Source organism: Colossoma macropomum, unplaced genomic scaffold (genome assembly GCF_904425465.1).
Source record: "Colossoma macropomum unplaced genomic scaffold, Colossoma_macropomum, whole genome shotgun sequence".
NCBI lineage: Eukaryota > Metazoa > Chordata > Actinopteri > Characiformes > Serrasalmidae > Colossoma > Colossoma macropomum.
The window spans coordinates 58,410-71,050 of NW_023495280.1; the positions used below are offsets into that span (position 1 = coordinate 58,410).

The 12,641-nt window shown below is 40.2% G+C and overlaps 1 protein-coding gene across 3 annotated transcripts; it reads right to left on the reverse strand.

Moving 5' to 3' along the window:
• Positions 1-1,078: 1,078 nt before the first annotated feature.
• Positions 1,079-12,542, reverse strand: ccnt2a (cyclin T2a). 3 transcript variants are annotated; one of them, XM_036561890.1, is made up of 10 exons: positions 11,368-12,542; positions 9,020-9,101; positions 7,605-7,733; positions 7,193-7,253; positions 6,746-6,808; positions 6,469-6,514; positions 4,206-4,369; positions 3,980-4,050; positions 2,793-3,858; positions 1,079-2,679 (listed from the first exon to the last, which is right to left on the reverse strand). In XM_036561890.1, the coding sequence occupies exons 1-10, from the start codon at positions 11,529-11,531 to the stop codon at positions 2,612-2,614; spliced, it is 1,914 nt and encodes a 637-aa protein (XP_036417783.1). In that variant the 5' UTR covers positions 11,532-12,542; the 3' UTR covers positions 1,079-2,611. The 3 variants fall into 3 exon arrangements, 2 of the variants coding, with proteins under 2 accessions (XP_036417783.1, XP_036417782.1); XM_036561889.1 differs by having other exon boundaries at positions 1,079-3,858; XR_005006544.1 differs by lacking the exons at positions 1,079-2,679; positions 2,793-3,858; positions 3,980-4,050 and having other exon boundaries at positions 4,261-4,369; positions 6,078-6,514.
• Between the last annotated feature and the right edge of the window lie 99 nt (positions 12,543-12,641).

Sequence of the window (12,641 nt, forward strand, 5' to 3'; positions counted from 1 at the left end):
AAAATGTCTTATTCTAAAAATGTTCACATATATAGTCATAAGAAAAAGATAGGAACACCCTGGGGGTATTTCAGAAAGCAGGATTTCTCAATAGACTGGATAACTTAGGCCAAAAGTTAAGGACGGTCCAATATGAATGTTTCTTAAATCTACTCAGGTACGGAACTCCTAAAGAATATTGGTCACAAGGTAACACATTGAGGCCATGATTCACTATATTGAGGCTAGGAATTACTGTAACGAGGACGAGTTGCAAGAAACGTAACTCGTGGCCTCAATATCGCTGCTGTCAGAATAAAACCTTGTATCTCCAAAAAGGTAACTTTCTAGGACAAGAAAAAACTAACTTTTAATGAAAGTAAATGGAGAACGATTTTTTCCAAATAATTTTGGACCATTGCTGTTGGTCCACTCATCATAAAATTGACACAACAGAGGAAAACCGCTTTTTCAAAATCATATCAAAAAATAAAATTAACAAAAATGGAAATACATGGTTTTGTCCCAACAGTAACAATGCATTAATTCACAGCCAACCTAATTAAAACAATCACAATGTCACCTTAGAGGCTCCATATACAAGCTTTTTTTATTTTTTGGCCGAAGTTATGAAGCTAACTTCGTAACTGTTTTGTGAAATACCCCTCTGTCAAAATAACTTTTTTTGATTTCCCATGTCGGAAAAAGTTCCTCTATAGCAAACAAACTTAAATGTGACATTTTAAGTGCATGATTTCTATTTATTTGCTGAGTTTAACATATGGGGGGAGGGAAACAAAACAAGCAAGCAAAAGAGGTGCCATAACCTTTGCACAGGCCACGTTTTATATTTTCCCCATGTTAAATTCAGCAAACAAACACTAAATGTGCATTCTCTGTAGAGCATCTGTACTTATTTTCACTCAGTAAAACATTTTTCTACCAGGGCAGCCAAACTTTGCACTCAACTGTAGCATTACTTATCGCATACCTTACTTATGGAATCAACATTAAACAAACCTTGATTTACTAAGTAGTACACTGAGTACACTGAAACAAACAACTTTTCATCAAACCATTGAAAAGACATAGACAGAGGTTAAAGTTAAGGTAATGGAAACCTTGGGATTTATTGTTAGACTCTAAATGAAATGAGAGGAAGATGGGGTCAAAAGAAACTAGGTGTTTTGCTTTAAACAGCTGCAATTCTGTGCCCAAGAGTAAAAGAACTCTGTACATAGATTGTTGGCCGTCACTCGCATGCGACACTTGTACAAAAAGGATGCAACGATGGTGCACTGACCTGTGAACGTGAGACAGAATGAGACCCACTGATTCAACACTGATGGAACAAATTCTAGTTGCCTCTTATCCAACAATTATGATTCAACACATCCATTATTGATTTACAACTTTGTACATGTGGGCTATAGCATCAAGCCAAGATTTTTTTTAAATGCACTTCACAGCAAAAGTTATGTAAACTTCATAGTACTACACTTGTCCATTTTTTATGTTTGTTTTTCTTATCTGAGGCACAGCCTTTGGCGTCCAGCTTAAGGTCATCTTGGAGGTCGAAAAAAGAAAAAAAAAAGAAAAGAAAAAGATTAATTAGTACAAATTGCATGGCCTCTGACAACATGCCAGGTGATTGGTGGGGTCTGGATTGCCCAGGATGATGTAGGATTGTGCCCTCTCCTGGCTGCCATGCAGAATACAGGCTCTCAAACATCACTGGAATGCTGCAGTTAGAATCACCAATGACTGATTCTGGTAGCGGTTTACGAATGTCATTTTCCCACCTGGTAATATATTTATATAGTCATATATATAGTAATACAAGCAGCTCCAAACCTGAGTATTTATGGTATAGCTTTTAACATACAAAAATGTATGTACATTTATCTCCACTTTCTGTAAACAGCATTCTACTTCATCCCTTTGTTGGTTATAACATGCACATCATACGTACACGAAGTTATTAAAAGAAAAATAAAAAGGTAGACAAAAAAAAACAAAAAAAAACACAACTGCCCATTTCAGCACCTCCTCACCTAATCCAAAAAAAATATTACATCCAAACAAAACGCAGGGCACATGTTAGGTTAGGACCAGGAGGACAGCATTTCTTCAGTGTCTTAAGTAAATATCACTTAAATTATAAAGGGGAGAGGGAAGAAAAAGAAATTGCACCTTTCATGCTTTACAGCATTCGTAATACTTTTTATCCTGTGGAGAATTAAAGAATACACTTATTTGCACTAGGATGGCCCCATCTCTCTCGCCCACACACACATGCACGCACACACTCGCTCACTCATCATGATCCATTTGAAACTATGGAGGACAAAGCAGCAGTTACACATAAAGAAATAGGCAGGACTAAACCGAACTGCCAAGAGATCAGAAGATCGGGAAGCATTTTATTATTAGTTCTTACTCTCACTCACATTCATATTTTCTTCCTTCCTCTTAAGGATAATACCTAAGATTCGGTCTTCATTTTTTGCTTTATCCCCTTTTCCTTCTCTATAAGTTCATTCCTTGGGCACTTAACAGCGAATCAAGCATATCGAAAGAGTCTTTATAGTCTGTGTGTATGCCATTAGCGCTAGTGGCCCGAACGGCACCCTCAGGGCCGTGGCTCTCCACTGGCTTCTTGTCCAGTTTCACTAGGTTGCTGAGATGTCCGAAGCCCACCTGGTGTGCGACAGGAGGGGGAGGAGGAGGAGGAGGAGGGGGGAAGGCAAGGTTAAGAACAGAGCTGCGAGACGACACACACTGCTGTACAGAGGAACAATGAGAGGAACTACCTGCACCGCTCTTGGAGCTTTTGCTTTTTTTGGAGGAGTGGTGGTTATGGCTGGGGTCGGCGTGCGTCCTCTTACGCGAAGAGCCGGAGCTTGCCCCGTCGCTGCCAAGGCCTGCCAGGGGGCTTCGACTGTTGCCGCTGTGAGAGTGGCCATGCTTGTGGTGGTGGTGCCGGTGGGCCGAGTGGTCCCGGTGCTTCTCCTTGCTCACCACTGGACTGGAATGTTTGCTCTTGCCACCGCCCTCGTCTGAGGAGCTGTGCCGTTCAGATGAAACTTTAATCTTCATCTTCAGCTCTTCTTTACTCGCGCCGCCTTTCTCGGTAGGAGGAGCAGGAACCGGAAGGCGGAGCTTTAACGAGCTTCCCTTCTCCCGTTTGTCACCTTGGAGTTTGTCCTGGGCTGGCAAGGGCAGTTTCATTTTAAGAGGAGAGGCGGTAGAGGAGCTGCTGCTGCTGGACCCTTGAAGGTGGGGCTGAGGGTGTTTGCGGTGCTCAGCCTGACCCGAGCCCGTATATGAATCCTTGCCTTCCACCTCAGTGCTCTGTTGCTGCAGCTGCTGCTCTTGCCTACGTTTCTGCGCTGCCAGCTCTGCCGCGTGTTTCTCCTTGTATTTCTCCAGAGACATTTTCTGTGTCTGAGGTGCAGGCGGTGGGCAAACAGGAGCTTGGTGCTTCCCACCACTGTTGGCCTTGTGATCCTGTTTGACTGGGTTGAACTCCATGCTTTTGTCAGGCCGGTGCGGGTGACCCAGGAGCGAGGAATGGAGAGGGATCTGTTTGAGAGAGTACGAGTCTGGGCGCCCTTGGTCCTGGGGCCAGTCACTTGGGGCTGTGAAAGTATAGGAGGTGCCCTGCATGTTGGCGACAGAATCCAAGGAAAGGGCAGCACCTGGGTTGCCAGGCAGAGCAACAGGGAATGACGTGGAGGCTTTGGGGAAAGTTGCGTTCGCAGACACTCCAGGAATGGCGTCTACCATAGACTGGTCTTGGGTTAAGGAACAGCCTGCAAAAGAGCCGCTCTCTGATGACTGGCCTTCTGCTTTGGGCTTCTTGGCAGCTTGCGTTGCCTGACAACAAGCAGAACAAAAAGTTTTAAAATGATGAATTAACTAAATAAAGATAAGATAGAATTAAAGAAAAAACGGCAAAAATGAACAGCATGCACTTCTTTAAATTCACAAGCATTACCCTCCAGTTCCGAATCCTCTTCAACCGACTAGGAGTTTTCTCCAAAATCTGCAGAAACTCATGTGTCAATTCTGCAAGAGCAAATGTAACATCTCTATTAAAATACGCACAAATCTAACATACTATGGTACATACAATGGGTTTGAACTGTGGAGGACATCAACGACTAGCTCATGCCAATACTACGAATGGATCCCAAGATATATGTAAAGCACTCATAACTCACCATCTAGTAACTCAAGTGTGACTGAGCTGTCCACATACTCCCACCAATGTTTGCCATCAGTGGACACAGGAATCTCCCAGTTCGACCACTTGCAGGCCAGGTGGATGCAAACACAGGCAATGACTGTGGGCTTGTACTGCAGACAGAAGGTGGTGAGGTGGAGGCTGCATGGAAAAGAGAAAAAAGGACAAAAAGAGGGCAGGCCTTTATCAGCCATTGTGGACACAAACTTAACACGTTTACAAATCTGCAGGGCCAAGCTTAAAACGTTAAGGCACTCAAATGCTACTTCATAAATAACAGGAGTCAGTTTTGGCTTCCCAGTACACCTCTGAGACACATGTCACTAGGGGACTGCTTGGCCAAACTAACATCACATCATCAAAGCTTCCTTCTGATCAGACAATTAAACTAATATCTACTACAAAGATTACACACAAACCCATGATTTGACAACCCGTTTGGTCTTTTCAATGATACAGAAGCAAAATAATGGGTTTGCTGCATTAAAAACAAGCGTAAACATGACAGCATCAAATAAGCAAATACAATACACTAGACACTTTCATGTTTTTCAGTGCCATGCAATTACTGCCCTGAGAGGGACAAAAGGTTCATGGGTTAACATACTACACAGTACAGGGAGCATATGGTTACCATCCATTTTATTTACCAAAATAGTAACTTAAGTATTTTACTACTGAATCAAAATCTTTGTTAACTCATGAAATCAAGACGATATTTTCAGTATTGCACATACAATGGGAACAAATGAAACTTTTTTTTTTTTTAGTGTTGATGCTTAAAGGCACTGTTCTAGCTACAGCAGAAACTAGTGTAGTACCTCAGCCTTCTGAAATCTTCAAAAATAACTGCAGGCCACACTGTCCGAACGCAAAGTTTAAGGTCAGAAAGTCAAGGTAAAAGATGGATGGTAACCTTGTGCCATGGAACAAGCTCAATGTTTGGAACAGGGACTACAGCATATCCCAAATGACCTTGCATCTAAACCTTTTGGAACTTTTAACTTTTGAGGACTTTTCTTTTTTGAAATTAACAAACATCCAAGTAGGACTGCAGCTGTAAGCTTTTCAAATGTTATCAAATTTAATCTACACTTAAAAAGGAATGACGGTTGAAAACCTGTCACAAAAAAACATTAACTGAACTTTTTTCATTGTTTCTGCATGATGAGAAATGTCAAAGCACCTGACTGAACCTGCTCATGCCTTAGTTTTACAATGGAACAAGACCCAGTTTAGATCACTTCATCAGACCTTATTTCTGACAAAGGGCTTTTTGAAGGAGAACACATAACTCAATTCAGGACATGACAAAAATCAGACAATGTGTTTAGCGATCAACAGTCCCACATCCAAACATTGAGTAGTTCTACAGTTAGAAACAAACATCTCTAGATAATGCAGCCATATCCTTGATTAAATATAGCCTACTTACACAATGCCTTACTACTGAAAGTAAAAGAATTACAATAATGGCTTAAAAAGCACTGCCTTCTGCTGAGACAAATTATAATATAAACCAAGAGAGAAAGCACTACGACTAACCCCTTGAGGACCTTTAAATTTTCTCAGGACATCCCTTAGCTTTCATAATGCAATAATATGCAACCAAATTACTTCTAATTCAGAGTAGTTGTAGTCATAAAATAGGTCCTTAATGGGTTAAAAAAAAAAAAACAAAACAAAGAAAAACAACTAGTTACGAGTTACGATTTCAAAAATATCATTAAAAAAATTGCATATGTCCAAAAAAAAAAAAAATCAGGCAAAAAAGCAAGCAAATGCAATTTAACATCAAAAGCATTAAAAGGTTTAGAAAAAAAAAAATCATCAAAGTCTAGGTACTTACCTTGAGGACCTCTATGTAATGTTTACATCTGTGTAACCTTTAGCTGCTATTCAGGCTACCAAAGTGTCTTTTTTTTCTTTCTTTTTTTTTTAAAGATAAATGCACTTCTGTAACTGAGCAAACGTGAGGTTCAAGGGCACCACTACACTTCACATTGTGCATTTGACCCCTTTGTGCCAACAGTGATCCCTCGTACAATACACCGCACTGCAACCGGGGCCGGTAAGCCAGGGGCTCCCTCCCTTGGCCCCGTCTGAGGGCGTTTGGAGAGGGAGAGGCATCCCGGTAGCCACCAGCGCAAAGAGGGTGCTGGACACCGTAAGGGGAACCTGCAGTAAAGGAAGCTATAGTGTGCAGTCACAGTGCAACAAATGAGGTTCAGGATAACAACCTGTTGGTAGCCATGAAATAGGAAGTCTGTGCCAGATCCTTGCTTGCTGTGGAAAGGAAAAAACAAGAAACAAGGGAGAAAGTGTTAGGCTGGAAAAAAATAAAGGGAACTGCAAATACTTAATACAATATTTAATACATGAGTTACCTCTCCTTGTACTGTACTTCATGCTTAGCCATAGCTTAAAGGTCAATGGTTTGTCACACAAAAACAGTATTCTTAAATCTATTTATGAGAGAAGTGTAGAGAACATAAGGCCAATGAATGAAGTCTCTACCTCGCACTAGCTGGGAACATTTCACAACATCAGTATGAGGATGTTCAATAGTAATTTCAAACCCTGCAACAGAAAGCACACAAGCATCATACATGGCTCCAATGTAATGCCACAATCTTGTCAAACAGACAAAACAAAATACAGCAACGTCCAAATAAGCCTAAGGATGACAGTAGTTGGCTAGAGTTACAGAACAATATCCTGTAACATCAAAGAAGACAACTAGGGTCGGTTTTGGGTCTCACTTTAGCATTTCATCTTGTTTCAGATGAAGTAAATGACCATACATCCATAACAGTCAGAACACAGATGGTTCATTCAAATGGCTGGTAAACAGGCTATGTGGGTGTGGGCTTTAGCACATTCCAGAGCTCACAAAGCTGTCGTCTTTTGACTGCAATGGACATTTTCAACATACTTCATACCCTTAGACAGTCTCACACTTACCTAAAGTCTGCAGCACTATGGTTTCAAGTATCACCAGCTCTTGAGCTTGCTGGAGGTACGCCTGAAGTTCAATAGACAATCATTACATGATGCTTGTAATGTGTCTTTCCTCATAAACTAGAACCCACAGTATCATCAACCACTCTGTACATGGGTTGACAGTTTTGGCAACTGACGTATGCCTTCTGGAAGCTAACTGGGGTCCGTATTAGTTTACTCAGACCCCGCTGACTATGACTACATCATCTGAGACAATGCTCTCTGTCTAATACACATCACCCTGAAATTTAAATTCTGGTTACCATAAGAGTCAGTATTACACCAGCTAAGCAGGGGTTTGGGGTGAGGGGAACATGCTGAAATATGTAATAAGAAAAATAGAGCTACAATACCCAGAACTACCCAGACTTACATTACTCTTTGTGTCTAAAGGAGGCTCTTGAGGGTTCAAACAAGCATGTGCCACTTTTATGACATGTTCAAGTTTTCGTGGTTGCTCCTCAACCTTTGCAGCCAGGAATAATGTGGTTGGAGAGATGATCTTGTGGGGGGGATAACAAAAAGACAACTGTATCATTTATACAATCCAACCTAAAATGATATGGCAGGTTCATAAATGCTCAGATAACCTAAGAATTGTTCAGACAGGATTAGTATTACACAGAGAGGTTGGATAAAAGTAATTATTACTGCCGTTACTTCAGTTCCTATTGAATGTGCCATGTCTAGTAATGTTTACAGACTGTGAGTTGACACGCCAATAAAGACTCCAGCACCCATTACCTACTATGAAACGACCTGTAAAAATAACTTCAGATTATTAAGGCTTTCACTGAATAGAAGTACTCAAAGAAACATTTACTTGTAGGGCTGGGACAATATTCATCATTATCATAAATTACATCAGAATGTCCTTTTCTGTGCATTTTATGCGTAGTGTCAGTACTTAAAAATCACTTTCCAACTGCATATTTGATTAAAAAGAGAGCAGCACTATTCCTGTTTAATTGGATTTAGTGCAGTACTTCATGTGAAATGTTGAATACAAGCAATTGGGTTCATAGTTTTTGATAACACCTTTAAAATGTGACACTATTTTGTCTGTTCCAACTTATTAGATGTCAGACAAAATAAATATTGTGACACACTGTATCGTAGAAACCTTCCAGAAGTATCGTGATATTATATTTTGTCATATCGCCTACCTCTATTTACTTGAATTCTCTGTGGACCAAATCAAGCTGATAGGTATTATCCTACCTCAATGACACATCACTGATTTAAGACAACTAGGTAGATGGTTAACTTGAAGAAAATTACTATTACAAACATCAGGATGTGTTTTTTCACTCATGAGCGCCCAAACATATAGTGTCTGTAACTATTTTGGTATGACTGCAGTGCGTGACTTCAGAAGTCACTCTCATCTCTAATTTATACCAAGATTTCTTATCCCGTGCGAATTTCTCAAACATTTCAGACGTGCTGTGGTACAATTACTTTACTCCTCCTCCCAATGTAAAACGAATCCAGCCTTAATAGGACTATAGCCTATGAAACAGTTAAACAGGGCACCGTTATATTATACTGCATAATATCTCATGCTCCTTGAGTTTGAAATACTTTAGATATTTCCACTCCAACTACAAACTTATAACATGTTCACTCTCTCATCATTTCTATCTTGCAAAAAATATTTTGTCAAACAAACTTTACAGGTAGGACTTAGAACAACAGAAAAAGCATTGTGTGTTACATTGGGTCTTACAATCTGTCCAACATTTAAGATTACAGGGAATTAGAGCAGTTTAGAGAAGCAATACTCACATTTCTGTGGAATTTGGTGAAAGAGTGGTACATATAAAATCTGTGCATGTAAACAATTGCAGTATTTATCGTGAGCTGGGAGCTGAAACAAGAATTAAGGACTGAAACGCCTGAGTGTGTCCATGTCTTCACAACTTGTTACAAACCCACACAACTGCTGTTAAAATTTTATGATTTTAGATTTTGTGCTGTATATGTTTCTATATAGAACCTTTCTGAATATGGTTCTATGCAGCACCTAAAAGGGGTCTTCTATTGTTACAATCTTGACATCATAACAACAGTAGAATCCTTTAGCTAGCCAGCAAAGGGAAAATTGTGAAATACATAAAGCAGCACAGCTTTTCTCAGAGTTCCTTCACATTTTCCTTTTTAAAATCCCATACTTTTCCAAACTCAGATTTCCAGATTTGTCGGTAGATCTTTCCGACCTTTCCAGCTCTATCTACCCACTGTGGCCGTTTAGCCCACGCTGCTAGGCAGAAAGCTGGACGACGTACCACTGTCAAACATCTCTGCCCAAAAAGGAAGTAAACTACCGGTGCTACCTATACTCATTATTTTCCTTTAAATAATACTGTATTATTATCCTTCATATTTCTTGGTCTCTTTTATTAAGAAGAACAAATTTAATTTTCACGGTGTCTGTGCAACCTTGCTTATTCACTGTGTATGGAAACGACAAACGCAGCCATGTGTTTTCCTTACATCCAAAAGAGACTCTAATCACTGCATAAATCAAATGCTCTGAGAATCTTAATATGTGGTTATTTAACACGTACATATACAATTAAAAGATACTGCCGTATTTTCTTTCAAGCTAATTTGGTTGCAGATGTCCAGCTCTAGTACAGTTATAAGGCACTTGGGGCAGAGCTGTTTTGCAGGCTGTGACATACCGGCACAGAGACAGCTCTGCGTAGGAGTGTGCGTTCAGCCGCACGCCATACTTCTTGCCTTGCTTTCGACAACATCATGCTCGCACTGGTCTGCGCTCTCACAGTGGTAAACATTTTGCCTGCACTGGCTGTCTGCTCCAAACAGCATGAAAAAAATCTTGTCTGCTTGTCTGATCAATTAATTTTAGACACTCTCAATTTTATATTTTGGAAAACAGAATAGGGGCAATAGTCTGAAAACACAAATATAGCCAATGCTCTCTTTTCTTTTGTCCATACTTATCCAGATTTGAAAATAACTAAAATCAAATTTCATACTTTTCCATACAGCATAGGAATCCTGTTTTCTACCTTACACATGCCTACTTAAAGGGCAAGTCCACTGATATTTCAAAAATTCTGCATAATTAAATGGTTAAGATCCAAACACAGTCATTCAGAGTGGTCTGGTGTGAAATGCTCCATTCTAGAGAAGTTCACAGAGTCCGAAATGTTCACAGTGGTGGTGATAGTAACAAGGCGTGCACCTCAAAAGCTCCCTCACAGAAAGTTAATACATGAAATGGTTATGAATGCGCTGCCTGATGCCTGCAACACTGTTTTCAGATAGCTTTGAGATAAAATTTTGGCTTAAAATGTATTTATCAATTTATTTTAATCCACTCATGGTTGAGGAATACACGCAAGGTGTTGTGAGGTAAAACAGTCCCCAAAGAAACTTATTTTTCTTTATTTCAGATGTTTAACTATTTTACCATCATCAACAGTACATATAAAAACATAAAGACTGAGAAGACACGTGTAGGTTCACTGGTCGTTTCAGACAGTAAATAAAATGGCCATATTGGTGTTCAACACATGGAGACCCCTGGTTGCAATCACCACCACTGTAAAGAAGTGTATCTACAATGTGGTGTCTGTACAATGAACCATTTCACATTAAAGCACTATGAAAGACTTTGTTTACATCTCAAGAACTGAATTATTAAGACATTTTGAAGAAATCGGTGCAATTCCACTTTAAACCGTTCGCTAGTAAATAGTGCGTAGCATTCTGACGGTCAGCTTCCGAGTCGCCAGCTTTTTGCTCGAATTTTACGGTTCCACCTTGAATTAGTGCAGCTGTTAATGGTGCAGCCTGAAGCGCCAGAATGTAACTGCTGCGCCATTTAAGGTGGAACGGGAAAATTCGAACAAGTAGCAGGCGAACCAGCCTCGTCAAGCGCACTAGCTTTCTAGCTAACTAGCTAGGACACTTGAACAGTTTGTAGAAATTTAACCTCCGCTTTCTTAGCGTTCTCTTTAGTACACAAGAACAGAGATCCATTAAAGACTGCACTCGTTAGCTAGGCGCTCTAGTTAGCTGGTATTTTAATACCCGCGTCTGCTCGCAGCCTAGCTTTAGCCTTAGCATGCTAACAAGCGAATCGATGGCTAAGAGAAGGATACACGTTGAGCCTTTGCCCCATGTCCTGAATGAGGTTGGCCGCCTGTTGTCGGTAAGAGAGCTCCCTGTCCGGTTCTACTCCGCATCGTCTCGACGGCGTCGTTTCTAGCTGTTCCCGGGTGAAGAACCACCTGGAAGATGAAGAAGATCCCCGGCTCGCCGCCATCGCGCTTCAACAAGCTGAACAGAGACGGCGCACGGAACGTGATAGCGTCACTACGTGCGTGTCCGCACGCTACGGCTTATACGTCATAAGGCGGTCTATTGCTACATAGGAAATGTAGTTTTTCAAAATGTTTATTCGAGGGGAATCGAAAAGGTTTAGGTTGAAATTACAAACCAGTGTTTACAGTGTTGTTTGAGCAACTGTGTATATTCATATATATATATATATATATATACAGAGAGGGTTGAGCAAAATACCTGTTTAAATACTAATGAAAAAGTAGTGATGGCTGAACACTGAATACACTGTCCTAAACGTATTAAGTAACATATGTATTGGGAATATATTTAGAATACATATTGAAAAAGTCCATGGGAAAATCTCTGCTGTTCTTTTACACTGTTCCTCACTGGTTGGCTGTTTTGTTCATGTAGTTCTTCTAAAAAAAAATCGTTATTCAAATAAATACCAAATGAATACAAAATTCTCTTTGCTTGCTTCACTCCACTGCTGCTCCCGGTGCCTTTTCATGACATAAGCTAAAAATCCACCATATCCCAATAACAAAATCTGACAAATTTTACTTTAAAGTGAGTAGCTATGTGATTTCCAGTTAATAACGTATCTAAATTGCCATGGGACATATTCACAAGTACAGTACAATACCAAAGCTAAGCTTATCACTCGTAAACATGTCTATGACTAAAGAGACTGTTCAGTTCAGTCATGCCTCAAAAGAGTTTACTAAAACTCAGAATAACTGACTGATCACAGTGATTTATCTGTCTACTCCGGCTTTAGCAGGATCTTCTGTGTTTGTAAAGAAGCCATTTGAGCTATTTTTTAGCTTATACATTTAACTGCTGTGTGCTGATTTTAAAATATCTACTTGACAAGCAGTGATGTTGTTTCTTTGAAAGCTTGTAAATAATTTTTACATTTCTGGGTAAGTATTATCCTGCCTTCCGCCCAATGACTGCTGGGATAGGCTTCAGCTCCCCCCCCGCGACCCAGAAGGATAAGCGGCTTAGAAAATGTGTGTGTGTGTGTGTGTGTGTGTGTGTGTGTGTGTGGGTAAGTATTAATTTAGCGCAACGCACACCAACATGC

Coding starts and splice junctions, on each gene's coding strand:
- ccnt2a (XM_036561889.1), bottom strand. CDS start 11,531: ATGGCGGCGAGCCGGGGATCTTCTTCATCTTCCAGGTGGTTCTTCACC. Junction 7,254..7,604: donor CTTTAGACACAAAGAGTAAT/GTAAGTCTGGGT, acceptor ATTGAACTTCAG/GCGTACCTCCAGCAAGCTCA. Junction 3,859..3,979: donor AGAGGATTCGGAACTGGAGG/GTAATGCTTGTG, acceptor GCTTGTTGTCAG/GCAACGCAAGCTGCCAAGAA.